Raw genomic sequence first — 22,165 nt, forward strand, 5'->3', positions numbered from 1 at the left:
TTTGCACCATTAAAATTAAATACTAGATGAGCATAATGCTTTAAATATTTCCAGGATCTGGAGATCTCATGATGCAGATCGCTGAAAAAGTGCAGATTTCTCAGTGCGGGCCTCGAATTTGGGCCAGTCAGAAACCGCTCATCGAGTTTAGATGACTGGAATTCATGGGGCTAGTCGGGCTAATCAATAGAGAGCTTTTCTGAGGAGCGCGCCAGCATGTCTGCAAGCTCTAAGTAGACTGCGGAAGGCCGCACTTTCTGGCCACTAGGCGGGAGAGCGTTGGCTGAAGCAGGCCCGAAATCCTCTGAGTTGGATGCCGCAGTGAACAAAATGTCCTCTAGCCTGAAGGAAATCACATTGCGTGCCTCCGGGCTATGGCATAAATAAACATGCGTAAATTCAATATATATACAGGTGCTCAATAAATAAATCTCAATAAATAAGAATGTCGTGGAAAAGTTAATTTATTTCAGTAATTCAACTCAAATTGTGAAACTCGTGTATTAAATAAATTCAATGCACACAGACTGAAGTAGTTTAAGTTTTTGGTTCTTTTAATTGTGATGATTTTGGCTCACATTTAACAAAAACCCTTATAATTCCTTTAGTTTAGTTTAGTAAAATAAATTATAAAAATTACTCCTGCTGCATATCTTTAAAACAAAGCTGTTCTTCTGTATATTGCATAAATTGTATTAATAAATTGTATTAATAAATTGTATTACCCATTTTATGTAATATAACCTATGTAACTTATATAACCCACGTAACTTAGTATTTTATTTTTGTTTCTGTTTGTTCATTTGTATACTATGTGCTGTAATAAGAATCTCATGGACAAGTGACTTTTTGTTTAATGCAAAATTTTGAATGTAATATTATAAATAACATGTAAAATAAAAATAAAATAATTGTAAAAATTGTAAAATAATGGCCATTGTAAAATAATTGTAATATTTATTAAAAAAAATACATTTTTATAACAGTATTTAAAGTATTAAAGTATGCTAAATCTTACATAAATTCGGCCTAATTCTATATAAATCTGTAAATTATCTGTAATAATAATAGTAATATAATAATAATAATTATTATTATATTATTAAAAAACGTGAGTAACATTTTTTAGATCAGCCTAACTCATTCCCTCTTACATTTTCATTAGTGACTGCTGACAGAAGATCAGCTTCTTTTCAGGACACATGAGGGTCTGATGTCTGGTGACAGTGGGGTCACAGCAGCACTGATTCAGAGCAGCACACACACGCTCTGAAACTCTTTCTAGAAATGCCAAGACTGAACCAGCATGACAGTCACTAATAAGGAAGGGCCCGTATAAACTGTATAAACCAGGCCTGACCCCCCATAAGGCCTCCCCACCCCTGCCATTAACAACTTGTGTGTCGGCTCCTCCAAACAAGCACTCATTAGAAAACTTGCCTCGAGTCTTTTTCCACTTGTATCTTCAAGCTGGATCACATTATTTGAGTGAGCGCCTTTTGCTCCCCAAATTTTCTAGATCTATTTAGATAACAGATAGCAGGAATTAGTTCCCGTTACTGAATGTTTTTAGTCTGTAAATAGCCGCGTGTAAAGTAAATGGAACAACTATTATTACAAGTATTACAGTCATTTTGTAATATTAACTGTATTAATAAGAATCTAATGAAAATCACCAATAAGAATAAAGGAATTTTAAAAAAAAAGTCTTTATGGTATAACTTTTAGATGCATTATGATCATGAGACATGATTAATTATTATGAAAATAATGTTGCAATGCACAAAAAAGGAATGGAAAAAAGAATGGACCTTAAAGGAACACTCCACTATTTTTGAAAATAGGCTCATTTTCCAACTCCCCTAGAGTTAAACAGTTGAGTTTTACCGTTTTCGAATCCATTCGGCCGATCTCCGGGTCTGGCGGTAGCACTTTTAGCTGTAGCTTAGCATAGATCATTGTATCTGATTAGACCGTTAGCATCTCGCTCAAAAATGACCAAAGAGTTTATATATTTTTCCTGTTTAAAACTTGACTCTTCTGTAGTTACATCGTGTACTAAGACCGACGGAAAATGAAAAGTTGCGATTTTCTAGGCCGATATGGCTAGGAACTATACATCTCATTTCAGGCGCTGCGTAATATCATTGCGCCTGCTGCACCCATGGTACGGCAGCAAAGTTCCTTGATTATTATGCCGGAATGAGAGTATAGTTCCTAGCCATATCGGCCTAGAAAATCGCAACTTTTCATTTTCCGTCGGTCTTAGTACACGATGTAACTACAGAAGAGTCAAGTTTTAAACAGGAAAAATATAGAAACTCTTTGGTCATTTTTGAGCGAGATGCTAACGGTCTAATCAGATACAATGATCTATGCTAAGCTAAGCTAAAAGTGCTACCGCCAGACCCGGAGATCGGCTAGATGGATTCGAAAACGGTAAAACTCAACTGTTTAACTCTAGGGGAGTTGGAAAATGAGCCTATTTTCAAAAATAGTGGAGTCTTCCTTTAAAATAGGCTTTATTTAGCCTACTTCAGGCAAAATAGTTCTTATTTTTTTCTTTTGATTTTGGGTTGACCTGAACATTTTGTGAGATTCACCCTCAGTTTTGCTTGTTGTGAACATGAAACACATCACAAGCTGCTCTGCAGGAGGATAATAAAATAGATTTTATTTCACAGGATTAGAGGTTATCCATTTAATATGCTTTTAATGTTTTTTTAGAGTATTTTATTTAAATACAATACAAATAAATAATCTATTTATTTCAAAGCAGTCCAAAACAGTTTTCAGAAGATACAAATTTCCCATAGACATCCCCACTCTCTCTTTCTCTGTGCGATGCATGAAGCTTCAGAGCCGCTCCTACAAGATAATCATGTCCATCAGAAAGAAATTAAAGCACATGATCCTATTAAAGAGAAAACTCTTGCACACATAATCCATAATTTACATTATTGGAATGATGTGCAATGGAAATAAAAGCCTGCATTCATAAACTTTGCTCTTTTGAGCATGTTTACCATTTAATGTCAACTGGCATGAGGATAATATTTCATCTAGTGCCATGAATCAAAGAGCAAACGCTGAACCATCTCAAAGGAGAGCATCCGCTACAGAGAGTCGCATGTGTGTACAGTCTTTCTCGCGATCTCTCTCCGTCCCATCAGCATTATGAATGAAAGTCACACCAGTATGGGTAAGAAGTGTGTAGCGGTGTTCTTCCTGCGGGTTTTTCTCCCACGCAGAGGCCTTCCATGAGCGCTCAGACCTACAAACATCTGCCGCTTCTTGTTCCTCCACTCGGCGGATGCGTATGTGTTATACCCGTTCTCCTCGATGCGCTCCTTCAGACGGCAGTTTATACCGTAGTTTCTCTAAAATGCATGAAACAAAGAGTTATTACATTTCTGCACACCTAGTCGTGCTGGTGTTTGAAACATGGCAGCCGTTTTCTGCTGGTCTAAGGTGGTCTGTTAGCTCTAACTAGATTTAAGTACACAGGCTATCCATCTGATTAATCCTGCTTGGACTGGCTACTGACCATAAATGGTAATCTTGGACCAGGTGGAAACCATTTAAATGGATTCACTTAATTGTTGCTTTGTCACAATGTTAAACGTAATGCATATATTGTATTGGATGCTAAAATAAGTAAGCTATTAGTTTGTTTTCCCTCTAAAAAATTGTAAACACGATGACTGAATCCTGACTACAGCAACACTGTCTCAACCAATGGCGTGAGTGTTGGGCGGGGCTACGTTTTTGTTTGACCAATGATTAACAGTGCTGCATAAATTACAGGCATTGCCTTTTTTCAGCAGGTATAGCTAAAAGCTTTTTTTTTGTTGTTGTTTTTTTTTTTTTTTGGATGATACGTGGGACACCTAAAATATAAGCTATGTATTTATACTGTAAAAAATAACAATAATATACACTGTAAAAAATAAGTGTAATTTTAACTGTAAAATTTTGTAAAAACGCTATGGGAAAAAACTGTTAATAGGTTAACAGTAAGTTCCCGTACTATATACAGGGAAAAACTGTAAAATATCTAACCAGACATTTCATGTAATTTTACAGTAAAATGCTGTGCATTTTTTACAGTTTTTAGAAGTAAAAATAACAAATCAATGTATAATTTACAGTCAAAAACTGTAAACTGATATTCCCAGAATTCCCTGGATGACACTCCACATTTGAAAGTATTTTGTTTAAATAATCATGTTTTTTTTTTTTTAAGTTTTTGTTATTAGTTATGTATATTTGGGCTTTGTTACATCTTCTGTTGTTTAATGAAAGTTTAATGCATTAAGTATCGTGTGTTACCATGATGGTGTTTTGTGTTTGCATGAATGACTCTGTGCACCTTCTATATATTAGTGTATATACTTCTGCTTGTGGCGAAGCTACTTGTGATGAGCTTTGATTCTTCATGTGGCTTTCTCTTTTACCACCTGCGTTATTATGGTGGTTGTCACTATGTTAAAGGTACAAAACAGATTTTAATAGCAGTGTGCATTGTTGAATTGACTGGTTTACATTCAAATGTTCTTGTTTGTAAATTACAGTATTATACTGTAAAATGTACAGTAACTAAATGTGTTTACAGTTTTTCTGTATTTTTTACAAAATTATTCTGGCAACCACAGCTGCCAAAATTATTTAGTAAAAACTACAGATTTTCTTTTACAGTGTAAATATGTGAAAAAATTCTCTTTATATTAAGCGAAATATATAAACTACAAAATAATAGCAGCACGAAACTGTAGTAATATCAAACTGGTGAACTTTTCCTTTATTTGTTTGTCTATTTTTATTTTATTTTTCACTTGCACCCCCTTATTAATTAATTAATTGATAGTTATATTAATGTTTATGTTATTCTATTTTATTTATTTTTATTTTACACCAGCATCGTCTTGTGGTTTTATTTTTATTCTCTTTCTTTTTTTTCACCAGCACCACCTAGTGGCCCCCTAGAGAAACCTTTGGATTAAATTGCACAGTCATATCTATATTTTTATGGCTTTGTGTTTTTCTATTTTTATGGTTTTAAGGTTTGGTGCTGGATACTCACCGCTCCATACAGTTCTCCCTTCTTACTCATAGCCAGGTAAAGGTTACTGCCGATTCCTCTGATGGCAACGATCCCAACATCCACTGATGTGATTTCCAGAATACCTGAAATACACAACATATTAACTGCATGGAAGAATATAGAGGCTTTCGTTTAAAACAGAGCAAAGCCTGCTTGAATTTTTTTTTATGTGATTTTGTCATTTTTATTATTTTAATTTTATTTTTATATTACCATTTAGGTTAAATTCTAACCATTTTTTAATTAAATTAATTAGTTTTAAGTTTTAGTTCAGATTTAGCTAACAACAACTCAGAAAACCTTTGCAACCACAGAGCAACACCTTTAAACCATGGCAGTGACTTTTGCATGTTATTATTTTTTTTTAGCAAATCTTTAAATTTTTCCAGTTGTGCTTTATAAACTCAACAAGGAGTAACATTTTTGGGGAACGAAAGAAATAATGTTTGCGTGTGTGTGTGTGTGTGTTTGTGTGCAGAGGTCAGAGGTGAAATAAGAGTTTTGGTTGGCCTTTGCTCACCTGCACATTTTAATTCAGCTCCTAAAACATAGAACACACACACACACTCTCTCTCTCTCTCTCTCACATGGGAGCATGTGACGCCTGGCTATCGGAGCCTGATAACCCCAGCGGCTGCGGGTGTGAACCCTGCGGCTGGAGTTGCGGGGGGTTTTCTGCGGCTGCTCTTTGATCAGTGCAAAAGTGTCGAAAGATGCTTCTATCATGACAGCTAAAGTCGCCACTCAAAACAGTTCTGCTGCCCCCCTATGAAGAGGAAGATGCACTGGATGCTTCACAGATCACAGATCTGTGTTTGTATTTCTCTGGAAATCACTCCTGTCCACTGTGGCTGCTTTGTGATTTGATAGAGTCTGTGTGCCAATCGGTTAGGTTAAATGTGTGTGTGTGCATATCTTTATATGTGATATCAGTGAGCACATCACTATCAGTCAATATTTCTGTTTTTCTTAATTATCTGTATCAGTCTGATAATGGATGCAGATAATTAGCTGCAGTGGAAAGTCTCACATGTTTTTTCCTGAATTAAAAATGTAATATTTATTTATTATAAATATATGAAAAAAATGATTAATGATTATGAAGATACATAATATTAAAATACATTATATTTAAGAGGTCAAGTTTAAACTGCCTGCTTTTCTTTGCATATTATATGTATAATTATTACTTGAAATAAAATATTAAAAACTACTAAAGTAACTGAAATCAAATGAAAAAAATAACATACCTCTTTTTTCAATACCAGGTTTCAAAATTACTAAGCAGTTATCAACATTTTTTACTGTACGTTGTCTGATTTGGCAATCAAAATGGTTTTCGGCCATCACATAAAAAAATATCTGTACTGTATCAGCCGACATTATGTGTGAATGTGAGGGAGCAAATGTATGCGCAGGTAGTGTGAGCACTCATCTATCCGTGTGCGTGTGTGTGTGCGTGTGTGTGTGTGAGAAGTGGCTCCTTTGGGGTCTCGGGTTGCAGGTATCAAGTGAGACGGTAAAACTATCTGAGTGCTCTGTGTCCTCTCAGCGCTGGGATGAAAGCATGAAAGGAAGGAACAACACAGACAGGATGACAGTGAGACGGATTAGAGAAGCTTCAATGATCAGTGATCAAAGACAAGAGAGACGACAGCAGACTGGAGCCCACTGCAAAAAAACTCAATGAAGCTCCCACACACACACACATCCATTCAGACCCAAACCACCAACATGTTCACGTGAAGCACAAATGCAAGGCTGACGTACACGCATGTCCGACTACCATATGTTTGTACCACACACATACAATACACATTAACCAGAACCAGGTACATCCCAGGTAAAGATGCTCTACTAGTCAAAAGCTGACAGAAATCATGTTAATCTAAAGGAAGATGCTATAAATTGTGAAATTTCTTTACAAAACTCACCTTTTTTAAAGTTGATTTGGAGCAGAATAAAAAGCAGCCAGTAAGAGGCCATCTTATCACAATTATAGTTAACTAAAAATAAAAAAACAAAAAATTATTAAAATACAATAAATGTTATAATTGAAATAAAATTAAATATAAAAAATAAGTAACTTATTTCAGCTAATTGCCAAGGCAACATGACTCATTTTCATTTAATGTACTAAAATAACTAAAACTTTAAATAAAATTTTAACGAACAGAGAAAACATAAAAAAGTCATTTAAAACTATTATTAAAAACTATAATAGTATCTAAGCTAACATTGCATTACCCTGAAAAAATTGGTGTAGGTGAACAATTTTCATTCACAAACTGTGTAAATTTGACAAATAATGCAGTGAAATGGCAAGTAACACATTGAATTAAACATGATTTTTTTTTTAGGGAGAAAGACTGAAACAGTATTTTCTTATAAAACATACTCTAATAGCCTTTGTTTGACTTACAATTTCGAAAGATATTTTTTATAATGTATATTTCTCCCTCAATAGGGAGGATGCATCCCATAGAGTTGGTTGATGAAGCTTAAATATAACAGTTCTTGCATTCCCACACACATCTATTTGTGTTATTTCATAGTTTTGATGATGTTACTATTATTCTAAAATGACAAAAATAGCGCTAATTTCTACACTGGGCCTTGCTTTGAAGTTCCATGTCAGTGAGGCCACACTTAACTAACCACAAAAGAGAGCTCGGAGAACAAGCCAAACCATTACAGTAAATGTGTTTGTAATCCCACCTCCCAACGCATACAAGCCAAACACCTGCGAGAGCGACCGAAACGGAGAAAAACCTCAGCAGATGTCGAGCAGCGCACCAGGAGGTCAAGTTTAAACTAGGCCTATTTGCTGGTTTTTCTTTACATGCTGCCTTGTTTTCCCGAGCACGTCATGCTCTGCTGCACGTTACTAAACGCTGCATCGTTGGCTTGCAGTTGTTTGCGCAGACGTGCATTTTCCACAGCCCTCTGCCAAAATCCACTGGTTTTTTTTGTGCTGGCATAATGTCTGGTGCCTAAAAAATGCAAAATAAACAGTTGTAGTTTTTGAGTCTGAGGAAAACAGCATTGCGCAAATCATTGCATCATGCCTAGTTGTCACTGATATTGAGTGTTGGTGGAGCTGTGAAGCCATCTGTGGCACACATGGCAGCGATCTCACGCCGTACTGGTGGTCTCCTGTACGTCCGGCTCATGCCTGAAGCGTCCTGACTGCTTCCTGCGACAACTACAAAGAGGATGTTTGAAGACATGATAGTGGCCTATAGTTCAGACGCAACAAATAAACCATTCTCTCACAGCTGATATTTAGTCTTTCATTCCGTATAAAGGAATCAGAGTATACACAAATAAGCAAAAATAAGTACATCAAAGAAGCCACTGTCCCAAAAAAAGAAAAAGAAAAAGCATGGTATACCACTGTTTAAAAAACATGAGTATATGTTAGGAATTGTACCATTGTACATGTTACAATATATTTTGGGAAAACATGGTACCACTGTGCATGTGTTTTTTTTTAAAAACATTTTACATTAGTATATGCTGAAAAACAACAAAAACATGGTATTGCCATGTTTCATGTTTAAAATTAAATTATTTACCTTAGTATGTGTTGGGACAAAAACATGGTATTACCACTGTGCGTGTTTTTTTTAAACACATATCCTTAGTATACAGTATGCTGAAGAACAACAAAAATATGGTATTACCATGTTTCATTTAAAAAAATATGATTTACCTTAGTATATGATTGGAAAAAACAACAACAGAAAAACATGGTATTACCACTTGTGCATGTAAAAAGGAAGTGTATATGTTGGGACAAAACATGGTATCACCACTGTGCATGTTAAAATTGTGATTTACCTTAGTATATATTGGGGGGGGGGACAAAAAAAACATGGTATTAAAACTGTATGTGTTAAAAAATGTATATATGTTGGGGAAAATGCGGTATTAACACTGTACATGTTATAAAATATGATTTAACTTAATATATGTTGGGGAAAAACATGGCATTACCAATGTGCATGTGTTTTTGAACATTTTTACCTTAGTATATGTTGAAAAACAACAAAAAACATGGTATTATCATTTTTCATGTAAACAATGATTTACCTTAGTATGTGTTGGGACAAAAACATGGTATTACTACTGTGCATGTTTTTTTTTTAAACATTTTACCTAAGTATAGCCTATGTTGAAAAACAACAAAAACATGGTATTACCATGTTTCATGTTAAAAAAATATGTGAAATGTAAAAATGTAAAAAAACAAAAAAACAAAGGGTATTACCACTTTAAAAATGTTTAAACAAAAAGTTAAATGCTAAATTACAACGTAGCAAAATGTGTATATTTTGGGGGGGGAATATGGTATTAACACTGTTTAAGAAACATGATATACATGAGTATATGTTAGGAATTGTACCATTGTACATGTTGTATATGTTGGGAAAAACATGGTATTACCACTGTGCATGTTTTTAAACATGTTACATTAGTATATGTTGAAAAACATCAAAAACATGGTATTACCATGTTTCATGTTTTTTTTTTAAATATTAACCTTAGTATGTGTTGGGACAAAAACATGGTATTACCACTGTGCATGTTTTTTTTAAATGGGTGTCCTTAGTACACAGTATGTTGAAGAACAACAAAAATATGGTATTACCATGTTTCATGTTAAAACATATGATTTACCTTAGTATATGATTGGAAAAAACAACAACAGAAAAACATGGTATTACCACTTGTGCATGTATAAAAAATGTGTATATGTTGGGACAAAACATGGTGTCACCACTGTGCATGTTAAAATTGTGATTTACCTTAGTATATATTGGGGGGGGGACAAAAAAAAACATGGTATTACCACTGTATGTGTTAAAAAATGTATACATGTTGGGAAAAATGTGGTATTAACACTACATGTTATAAAATATGATTTAACTTAATATATGTTGGGGAAAAACATGGCATTACCACTGTGCATGTGTTTTTGAACATTTTCACCTTAGTATATGTTGAAAAACAACAAAAAACCTGATATTACCGTTTTTCATGTAAACAATGATTTACCTTAGTATGTGTTGGGACAAAAACATGGAATTACTACTGTGCATGTTTTTTTTTAACATTTGACCTAAGTATAGCCTATGTTGAAAAACAACAAAAACATGGTATTACCATGTTTCATGTTAAAAAAATATGATTTACCTTAGTACATGATGGGAAAAACAACAACAACAATTTGTAAAAAAAAAATATATATATATTTTATTGTTAAATGTTAAATTACCACCTTAAAAAATATGTATATTTTGGGGGGAAACATGGTATTACCACTGCACATGTTAAAAATGTGATTCACCTTAGTATATGTTTGGGAAAAAATCTACAAAAACATGGTACTACCACTGTACATGTTAAAATTGTGGTATATGTGGGGAAAAAACATGGTACAACAACATAAAAAAGCGACTTAATTAAAGCGTCATAAAATTGGATAAAAGCATCTGCAAAATGACTAAATGTAAATGTAAACGACAATAAAAACATGTTATTACCACTGTACATGTAAAAAAAAAAAACATGGTAGGCTATATGTTGAAAAACAAAAACAAAAAACGTAGTAATTATATGGTATTCCAATGCATTTCAAAAATACTATGCTAGTACCATGTTAGTTCAGACCTGTCTAATTTTTACCCTAGTGACACACTTTAATCCAGTGCATTCAGTGTCTGTTGGTCTTTTTTAGCATGTGGTTTAATAAGCATGAGCCAGTATTAGCATCAAACACCAGTGCAGTCAGAAAGACAGCAGCCTCCCGCTTTATCAAGCAGCATCAGGATACACGTGGGACAGCTTTACACTGGAATCCCCATAAAAGCTCATAAATCTGTTGGGAGTCTCTCTCAAGGACAGACCAGACGCTGCGTTAAACACCCCCACTGCGCTATAATCATTAGTCTGATTCAATTCCTTCAAACTTTTACATACAATTCAACCTGCCATACTCAATGTAGGACACCAGCAAAGCTCTAGTTTTTAGTTTTAGTGTAGAACAAATAATGATCAAATCCACTGCGAGACGTTTATATCCAACCAGTTTAAATCTAATAAAATTACATTTGGTGTTACAGCTGTGTAAAAAAAATGTAAGTTGCTGTTGCTGAAATCAACAAGAAACATTTTACTTGAGTAATGTGAACAGGAGTGAATAAATAAGTGAATAAATGGCAATAAAAATAAATTGATTGACACAATTTTGAAAAATAACAATTATTGGTGTTGTCAGCTGAAAAATAAAGTCGTTTTGGAGGCAAAGTTATATATTTCGATAAAAGATTAAAAAGGCAAACCAAGTTTTCATTGGAATATGAAAAGAACACTAAAAATACCTTTCTACCTGATGGGATCCTTAACAATTGCTTTTCATAAACTGAAGTATACAAAATTATATTACCGTAAATAGCATTTTATTTCAATGCGGACTACCGTTTAAAAGCGTGGGGTCGGTTTTTAACGTTATTTTAATGAAAGAAATCTCTTATGCATGCCAAGGTTGCATGCAATTGATAAAAATACAGTAAAATCAGTAATATTGTGAAATAGTTTTACAATTTCAAATAACTGTTTTGATTTGAATATATTTTAAAATGTAATTTATTCCTGTGATGCAAAGCTGAATTTTCAGCATCATTTCTCCAGTTGTCAGTCTCACCTTTCAGAAATCATTCTAAAATGCTGATTTGCTGCTCAAGAAACATTTCTTATTATTATCAATGTTGAAAACAGTTGTGCATGCTTACTATTTTTGTGAACTTTCATTTGAAATAGAACCTTAAAATTATAAATGTCTTTACTGTCACCTTTGATCAAATTGAATGCACACTTGCTTAATAAAGTATTAATGTTTTGAAAAATAAATAAATCTTTCTGAATGGTATAGTGTACATCAAGTATGCTTCTTTTTAATGATTTTAGACAATTTCTTGAAGCATTACATTAAAGGAGACATATTATGCCCCTTTTTACAATATGTAATATAAGTCTCTGGTGTCCCCAGAATGTGTCTGTGAAATTCCAGCTCAAAATACTCCACAGATCATTTATTATATCATTTTGAAAATGCCTATTTTGAGTGGAAGCAGAAACACGCTGTTTTTCGGGCCTGTCTCTTTAAATGCAAATGAGCTCCCCGCCCCCTTTTCCAGAATAGAGCTGCGCCATTAAAGCTCAAACCTGCTAAAAAACATAATGTTTATCACGCTGAAATCATGCATTTTAAACCATATGAGTTTAAATTTTGAGTGGAAGCAGAAACACGCTGTTTTTCGGGCCTGTCTCTTTAAATGCAAATGAGCTCCCCGCCCCCTTTTCCAGAATAGAGCTGCGCCATTAAAGCTCAAACCTGCTAAAAAACATAATGTTTATCACGCTGAAATCATGCATTTTAAACCATATGAGTTTAAGCTTCTGATATGTACGGTTTTCTGAGAGCACGCGGACAGAAAGCGGCTGTCACAGCATGTGAGTTCTAAACTAAGTTATCATTCACACACAAGTTTACCTTAAAAACACACACAAGTTACAAAAACAGTCGGTTATGTCTGTATACACGTGGGACAGCTTTACACTGGAATCCCCATAAAAGCTCATAAATCTGTTGGGAGTCTCTCTCAAGGACAGACCAGACGCTGCGTTAAACACCCCCACTGCGCTATAATCATTAGTCTGATTCAATTCCTTCAAACTTTTACATACAATTCAACCTGCCATACTCAATGTAGGACACCAGCAAAGCTCTAGTTTTTAGTTTTAGTGTAGAACAAATAATGATAAAATCCACTGCGAGACGTTTATATCCAACCAGTTTAAATCTAATAAAATTACATTTGGTGTTACAGCTGTGTAAAAAAAATGTAAGTTGCTGTTGCTGAAATCAACAAGAAACATTTTACTTGAGTAATGTGAACAGGAGTGAATAAATAAGTGAATAAATGGCAATAAAAATAAATTGATTGACACAATTTTGAAAAATAACAATTATTGGTGTTGTCAGCTGAAAAATAAAGTCGTTTTGGAGGCAAAGTTATATATTTCGATAAAAGATTAAAAAGGCAAACCAAGTTTTCATTGGAATATGAAAAGAACACTAAAAATACCTTTCTACCTGATGGGATCCTTAACAATTGCTTTTCATAAACTGAAGTATACAAAATTATATTACCGTAAATAGCATTTTATTTCAATGCGGACTACCGTTTAAAAGCGTGGGGTCGGTTTTTAACGTTATTTTAATGAAAGAAATCTCTTATGCATGCCAAGGTTGCATGCAATTGATAAAAATACAGTAAAATCAGTAATATTGTGAAATAGTTTTACAATTTCAAATAACTGTTTTGATTTGAATATATTTTAAAATGTAATTTATTCCTGTGATGCAAAGCTGAATTTTCAGCATCATTTCTCCAGTTGTCAGTCTCACCTTTCAGAAATCATTCTAAAATGCTGATTTGCTGCTCAAGAAACATTTCTTATTATTATCAATATTGAAAACAGTTGTGCATGCTTACTATTTTTGTGAACTTTCATTTGAAATAGAACCTTAAAATTATAAATGTCTTTACTGTCACCTTTGATCAAATTGAATGCACACTTGCTTAATAAAGTATTAATGTTTTGAAAAATAAATAAATCTTTCTGAATGGTATAGTGTACATCAAGTATGCTTCTTTTTAATGATTTTAGACAATTTCTTGAAGCATTACATTAAAGGAGACATATTATGCCCCTTTTTACAATATGTAATATAAGTCTCTGGTGTCCCCAGAATGTGTCTGTGAAATTCCAGCTCAAAATACTCCACAGATCATTTATTATATCATTTTGAAAATGCCTATTTTGAGTGGAAGCAGAAACACGCTGTTTTTCGGGCCTGTCTCTTTAAATGCAAATGAGCTCCCCGCCCCCTTTTCCAGAATAGAGCTGCGCCATTAAAGCTCAAACCTGCTAAAAAACATAATGTTTATCACGCTGAAATCATGCATTTTAAACCATATGAGTTTAAGCTTCTGATATGTACGGTTTTCTGAGAGCACGCGGACAGAAAGCGGCTGTCACAGCATGTGAGTTCTAAACTAAGTTATCATTCACACACAAGTTTACCTTAAAAACACACACAAGTTACAAAAACAGTCGGTTATGTCTGTGAAGGTAAACTGCTGGGAAATAAATTGCATGTTTATTTTAGATCTGTGTGGCAGCCGCAATATACATTAAATAAATCAATAAATCCACTGCTCTCTTGTCTACTCTGAGGCTGGGACTGTAAATAGTGTTCGGTGCTCGTCTGTGCAGCCAAAGACAGAACACTTAGCATGTTCTGCTCAAACTCTCTCCATGGCATTAGAGCTGGTACACTGTTGTCGCTTGCGTAAACACAATAACGGCGCCATGGGTGTAAACTCACAGATTAAGGGGCGGTAATATTATAATGAGATCCCTTTGCCTCGTCACCAAGGGAGCGAAATCAGACGCACTCGTTTTCTCAGACGCTTGCAGAAAAAGGCTTCCCAAAACAAAGTTACTAGGTTAATCTTTTTCACGTTTCCTTGGTTGGTAGATGCACTGGGGACCTGATTATAGCACTTCAAACCTGGAAAAGTCAGATTTTCATGGTATGTCACCTTTAACATAATAACCTGCATCTAACATTATCCGAAAAACAGATTCATTGATGCATTTGTGACATGAGCTGCTGAAGTAGTGCATCATGGTCCTCAGAATGAACAAGTCCTCAGAAGCACAAAGGCCAGTGTTTCCCAAATCGTGTGTCTTGCCTAAGGACAGCATCACTACTGCAGTATCCATTTCCACCAACACTGGATCTGCGCTATAAAGACTAGTGTAATTTCACCCGCCGAGGGTTATTCTTTTGTCGGAGCCCATTGCTGACCGTGAAAGACTCTCACCTTTGATGTGTCGCGAGCGATATTCACATCACGCCATTCATGAAACTCTGCCTGCAGACTCACAGTAGCTGCTCTGTTTCTAACTCGGACGTATCCCGCACAGGATGTGATGCACTACACGCAAATATGTTTAAGATATGTCAACATGTATAATCTTACAGGAGAAAAAGAAAAATCCAAGACCTTTTCAACCATTTAATTGCATATCGGTTGAATATTGCAAATTGCATATCGGTTAAAAATGCATTGGACAAAAGAGAATTTTACAGGTTCATTAATGAAGTCTCTTTAATATCTCAATTGTTTCTCAAAGACAGAATTCAGAGTCAGTAAATGTTTTTGTTTTTTTTCACAAAGAAATTAATTTATTTGTTCAGCAAGAATGCATTAATGTCAACATGTATAATCTTACAGGAGAAAAAGAAAAATCCAAGACCTTTTCAACCATTTAATTGCATATTGGTTGAATATTGCAAATTGCATATCGGTTAAAAATGCATTGGACAAAAGAGAATTTTACAGGTTCATTAATGAAGTCTCTTTAATATCTCAATTGTTTCTCAAAGACAGAATTCAGAGTCAGTAAATGTTTTTGTTTTTTTTCACAAAGAAATTAATTTATTTGTTCAGCAAGAATGCATTAAATTGATCCAAACTGACAGTAAAGACATATGTGACCCTGGACCACAAAACCAGTCATAAGGGTCAATTTTGTGAAATCAGAATTATACATAAAGCTGAATAAATAAGCTTTCCATTGATGTGTGGTTTGCTAGGATCGGACAATATTTGGCTGAGATACAACTATTTGAAAATCTGGAATCTGAGGGTGCAAAAAAAATCCAAATATTGAGAAAATCATTGTTCAAATGAAGTTCTTAGCAATGCATATTACTAATCAAAAATGAAGTTTTGATATATTTACGGTAGGAAATTTACAAAATATCTTCATGTAACATGATCTTTTTTTAATATCCTAATGATTTTTGGCATAAAAGAAAAATCTATAATTTTGACCCATACAATGTATTTTTGGCTATTGCTACAAATATACCCCAGCGACTTAACACTGCTTTTGTGCTCCAGGGTCACATATATATGAATGCAAAATATTTATATTTCAAATAAATGTTGTTCTTTTGAACTTTCTATTCATCAAATAATCCTTAAAAAATAATGCATCACTCTTTCTGTAAAAATATTAATCTGCACAACTATTTTCAGAAATGTATTTTGAGCAAATCAGCATATTAGAATGATTTCTGAAGGATCATGTGATACTGAAGACTGAAGTAATGATGCTGAAAATTCAGCTTTACATCACAGAAAGAAATTACATTTTAAAAATATATTATAATAGAAAGCAGTTATTTTAAATGGTAATAATATTTCACAATATAATTGTTTTTACTGTATTTTCAATCAAAGAATCCATGATCAGATTTGCTCAAGATACTGAACCTGCAATCAAAACCCAGGGATCTCAATATGAACTCAAACATTTCTCATCAAATTCAGCTGCTCCACATTCATTTTACAGCTCTGTACTCATACTGTGTGTGTCAACAATTGTCTCATTTATGCCTATTTTTACTTCTTTCAGGATAAACATCTGAGATAAAGTGGATATGGTGGAGCAGTAACATGTTCCTCTGGGATCACATGTTGATCACTGACACATTTGTTTTGCTCGTTCTCACCGTCAAGAACTTTAACCAAATGTGATGGTTTGAGGCTCTCAGGAGGCTCTTTAGGGCTGGTTAAAGTTGAGAGCAGTTAAGTGAGAACATGTGTATTACTGCTGCTGTTCCTGACACACACACACACACTGTAAATTCACTATAGAAATAAGAGCAACCAGCTGTGCTGTACACCGCTTAAATTAGCTACTCGCTTGTGAATAAATGAGTTGTGAAATTCAGAAAGACGGGGTTAAAATGGCACAGAGCCATCCATAGAGAGATCCATATATGTTTAGTTTAGTTTAACACTCTAATGCTGTTTCTAAGGCATCTTTGCTAATAAAAGCACATAAAACTAGAGCTTACCAATGCAAAACACACTGACACAATGCTAAGGTAAGCATGTGTTTGCTTGGATGTTCTGAGTGCTTGCTAGTGTGTTCTGGGTGGTTGTTTCCTGGCATAAGTCAAATGATCTCTCAAGTCTGTTTTATCATCCAGCAGGCAGAAAAAGTCTGATCAACTGATGATGATTGCTGATGATGTTTGACTTTATCTGGGTGTAGTTTGCGTAGTCTGGTTGAGTGTTGTGTGTCTGTGTCACAGATGAGACTATCAGGACACACACGCACAGATCTGACAGACATTTCCTCTGAGGGTTACATGTTAATCAAGTTACATGTTTACACATGATGTCACAGTGATGTCTGATGCTAGACAAACACACATTGCCCCCTAAAAGGATAACTCAGTGGCCCAGTACATTTCCATGCTGATCTCAAATAAACCAAAAATATATATTATGACTAGAGTGTGCACTTTCTTAAATTTTAAGTACTTTTTTTTTACAAAAAGATTGTTCAAAACAGAAACTAAGGAGGTCAGATCAAAATGTTATTGCTCGGAGGTTGCTCTTTTAGCTCAAAATACTTTACATTGGGTTTCATGAAAGATTTTTCTCCTAAAAGAAGAAACCAAATGAGTGAATAGTTGTCCTACACTGGAAGGTTCAGAAGTTGGGACAGTACCTTTTCAAAAGGTACACTTTTATACCTTTTAGGTACTAATATATGCACACTTGAAGTATTAATATGTACACTCGAGGTACTAATATGCACATTATAGGTACTAATATGGACATTTTAGGCACTAACATGCACACTTTAGGTACTAATATGTACACTTTAAGTACTAATATGCACGGTTTAGGTACTAATATGTACACTTTAAGTACTAATATGCACGGTTTAGGTACTAATATGTACACTTTAAGTACTAATATGCACGGTTTAGGTACTAATATGTACACTTTAAGTATTAATATGCACACTTGAGGTACTAATATGCACATTTTAGATACTAACATGTACACTTTAGGTACTCTTATGCACACCTGAGGTACTAATATGCACACTTGAAGTATTAATATGTACACTCGAGGTACTAATATGCACATTATAGGTACTAATATGGACATTTTAGGCATTAACATGCACACTTTAGGTACTAATATGTACACTTTAAGTACTAATATGCACACTTGAGGCACCGATATGCACATTTTAGGTTCTAATATGTACACTTTAGGTACTAATATGTACAATTTAAGTACTAATATGCACACTTGAGGTACTAATATGCACATTTTAGGTTCTAATATGTACACTTTAGGTACTATTATGCACATTTTAGGTACTAATATGTACACTTTAGGTACTAATATGTACAATTTAAGTACTAATATGCACACTTGAGGCACACACGCACACACACACACACACAGGAAACAGGAAGACCCTTATCTGCACATGGGCTCCATATGAGTAATGGCTAATTAACTTGTTCTGCGTAAAACACCGAAAACACATTGTACATCTCCCTGATGGGCTTATAATACTTGAAAACAAACCAGAGACGATCAAATAAGAGATCAATGACTCTGTTAGGTATATACACAGCCATTGCTAACAAAAGCTTAACCTTTGATCACATTATAAAGGATGTGTTTCCTCCTTTGCTGTGTCAGGGGAAACATTTACGGCAATATGTGAGTTAATTGCTCTCAGGTTTCTGGGTGTCAGGACACAATTATGCATTTAAAAGGATATTGCAGCCAACAGCACCATTCCTTAACGGCCCATTAATTTTGTTAGTTTTATAAGAGCGGCTAATTTCATTTATGGGGTTTAAATATTAGTAATATTATTCCTGTGTGGTTCATTTAGACAGACCAAACCAGCCTGAATTTAGTTTGACATCAGGTGTTTTGCTTAGATATAATTTGCAATAATTCACCATTTGCAAAAGGTTTTTAACAAATATCGCAGGCTATAGAAATGTTGTGAATAGAATAGAAAGCGAATAGAAAACGTTTGATTTATATGCACATTTAAATGTAAAAATGATCTATTATTCACAATTTTATTATGAAAAAGTTATAAAAAGTCATTCCTTTTATTATAAAAGTAAAGTTTACCTATAAAAGTAATAATATTCCTAAAGGATTTTCTGAATTTAAATTTAAATGAATTAATAAATGTATTAATTTAATTAGAATTGAATTAATTCACAATTTCACAATTAATTGAATTTAATTCCATGTCACAATAATCAATATTTTTGCCTATAATGACATAGCCCAGAAAAAAATCCATAAATAAAATAAACATATAGCCTACTGAATCTATCTATCTATCTATCTATCTATCTATCTATCTATCAATTAAAATGAATTAAAGTACTTTCAAATTATTAGACACTTCTTTAAACTTGAGATATTTTCAGAAATATTAACAATGCATCAATAGCTACATCAACTATTGACCTGTTAAACATATGATATAGGCAATTAAGAATTAATAGAGTTTAAAACGAATTACACCAAATGAATGGCCTGTAATTTTTCATCTTCTTCTTATTATTATTATTCACATCGGAATGTTTTTTTTTTTTTTTTGTTGACGTGATTTAAATCTAAATGACACAATTCAGTTCATAACTTTACCATTCCCAATATTATTGCATGATTGGTAGGCTACATCCAAACACGTCAATTGTCCAATTTTAATAAAACTCTAAATTGTGCCTTTTTCGTGCCTTCCCTGATGAATGCATTTTCTTAACAGTTAAGGTGATGTGCACGTGATAATGTTTCCAAACACTCGCAATCGCGACGTTTTTGTTTGGCCACAACTGAAGTGATTCTGAATAAACGCAGTGTATTTATTATTGTATTTACGCAGATCTTTATTATTAGGTGACTCACTGTAGGGATCGTCTTTGCTCTTGGTGCCGTTGACTCTCCCGTCTTTCCCGATCCTAAGGAAGAACTTCTGGAAGGAGAAGAGTTTCCTCTGGCGCACGTCTCCCTGGAGGTGCACGTAGCTGCGCACATGCCGGCCGGAGGTGGAGGCGGAGGCGGATGAAGAGTTGGCGACCCTGAGCGCCCGATGCACGGAACATGCGCTGCCGCAGGTGACGCTGGACGCGAAGATCACGGAGACGGCGAGAAGATAGACGACACACACCGACCAGCATGCAGACACACTGTTACTCACTGTCCATCTCCTCATGGTACTCCTCATGGGACATGCTGCTCAGTGAATGTGCATGGATGCCTCTCGCTCCAGAGAACTCCACTCGAGACCGGTGAAGAAAGCATGAAGTTGTGGAATTAGGCTGAAGAGCGAGTCTGTGAAGCTTCTGATGCTGAGATAAAGCGCTTTATTAATCCAATTTGGGAATGATTATCAAGGCAGCACTTATTCCTCCTGTGTTTCCTGGGAATGTGCATCAATACGACCCTGTTTGTGGCATCCAGTCTTCTGATGTGATCTCATACCTCCAGGAGGTTCACAGAAATGCTGCTGTCTCTCTCTCGGTTCCTCACCCCTCCCTACTCCTTGTCTGTCATTCGGTCCCTTCTTCTATTCTCACACTCACATGAAGCATTTGCTCCTCCTTGTCCCACCCCCCCCAGAATTCCCTCCGTTCGGGGTCTGTAGGTGCGGGGTTTGTCTGATAGGGCTTTTGTGAATGGCTGTTATCTGGAGCTCTTTGATAGTGGACTAGGAAAAGAGCACAGACGCTTGAGAAGATGAACAAACCTAACCAGAGGCCACTCTTGATTGGTCCCATCTGATGATAAGAAGCTTTTAGTTTGATAAAAATTTCAGAATCATCATGTTTCGTCTTTTCTTTTGTCGCGGATCACGTCCCTTTCACCTCATACAATATCCTGAGGTCTAAATCAACAGTGCTTGAAAAGACAAGACGTTGGTTTTGTCTGTTACACATTACATGTCATTGATATTCTGTGGAGCGTGTCTGTGAATTGATTATTTTATTAGAACCACAGGCGTTTAATTAACATTTCAAAGAAGAAAGTAATCAAAAGCAAAAGATCTTATAGTCAAATTTACGAAAATTCTACACTCTAAAAAATGCTGGGTTAAATATAACCCAGCGCTGGGTTAAAAAGGGACAAACCCAGCTATTGGGTTGTTTTGACCCAGCGGTTTGGTTCAAAACAACCCAACCGCTGGGTTTGTCCCTTTTTAACCCAGCGCTGGGTTATATTTAACCCAGCGTTTTTTAGTGTAAATTGGCACCAAAACAAGAAATTCAAATCACGTTCTAAAAGATGATACACTGCGGAAAAGTCAGTAAAAATAATGCACAATTTATAATGTTAATATGAAGAAATTTTCCATTTTTAATTTTCATGCGTTTTACCCATATTTTGAATTACGCATTGCACACTCTAAAAAATGCTGGGTTAAATATAACCCAGAGCTGAGTTAAAAAGGGACAAACCCAGCTATTGGGTTGTTTTGACCCAGCAGTTGGGTTGTTTTGAACCCAACCGCTGGGTCAAAACAACCCAACCGCTGGGTCAAAATAACCCAACTGCTGGGTCAAAACAACCCAACCGCTGGTTCAAAACAACCCAACCGCTGGGTCAAAATAACCCAACTGCTGGGTCAAAACAAACCAATAGCTGGGTTTGTCCCTTTTTAACCCAGTGCTGGGTTATATTTAACCCAGCATTTTTTAGAGTGCATTGTGTTGTGTTTTAGGATTGTAGGAAATGTCCGTAAACTTAACAGATAGGCCTATTGTCCTGGCAATTTCGTATGATTTTACAGTAATAAAAACATTAACTTCAATGCTGCTCCAAACCACTTTTATTTTTCAGTTGAACACAAAAGGAGATGCTTTGAAGAATGACCACGCTGCTCTTGTCCATCAGAAAGACGTAAAAAAATTGCATAAAAGTAGTCCATAATACTCTCACAAAAAAGACAAATTGGAGAATGTCAAATTATTTTCCCTTTTTGAGTAAACTAGAACAAGAACTAAACGCGCCTCCATTTCAGCCCTCAAAACTCAGTGGAAAAGTTGACTTCTACAAAGAT

The 22,165-nt window shown here is 34.9% G+C and overlaps 1 protein-coding gene across 1 annotated transcript; it reads right to left on the reverse strand.

Annotated features, from left to right (window-relative positions):
- Positions 1-3,188: 3,188 nt before the first annotated feature.
- LOC107594591 (fibroblast growth factor 10-like) lies at positions 3,189-20,638 on the reverse strand. Its single transcript, XM_016284683.1, has 3 exons — positions 20,014-20,638; positions 5,084-5,187; positions 3,189-3,380 (listed from the first exon to the last, which is right to left on the reverse strand). The coding sequence occupies exons 1-3, from the start codon at positions 20,330-20,332 to the stop codon at positions 3,189-3,191; spliced, it is 615 nt and encodes a 204-aa protein (XP_016140169.1). The 5' UTR covers positions 20,333-20,638.
- Positions 20,639-22,165: the final 1,527 nt, after the last annotated feature.

This window comes from Sinocyclocheilus grahami, unplaced genomic scaffold (assembly GCF_001515645.1).
Source record: "Sinocyclocheilus grahami isolate Dianchi unplaced genomic scaffold, SAMN03320097.WGS_v1.1 scaffold186.1, whole genome shotgun sequence".
In the NCBI taxonomy this organism is placed as follows: domain Eukaryota; kingdom Metazoa; phylum Chordata; class Actinopteri; order Cypriniformes; family Cyprinidae; genus Sinocyclocheilus; species Sinocyclocheilus grahami.

Excerpts from the sequence above, each read along its gene's own strand:
- LOC107594591 (XM_016284683.1), bottom strand. The coding sequence starts at position 20,332 with ATGAGGAGTACCATGAGGAGATGGACAGTGAGTAACAGTGTGTCTGCA. Across the intron at positions 5,188-20,013 it reads GAGCAAAGACGATCCCTACA|GTATTCTGGAAATCACATCA; the intron begins GTGAGTCACCTA and ends TGTGTATTTCAG. Across the intron at positions 3,381-5,083 it reads AGGGAGAACTGTATGGAGCG|AGAAACTACGGTATAAACTG; the intron begins GTGAGTATCCAG and ends CATGCATTTTAG.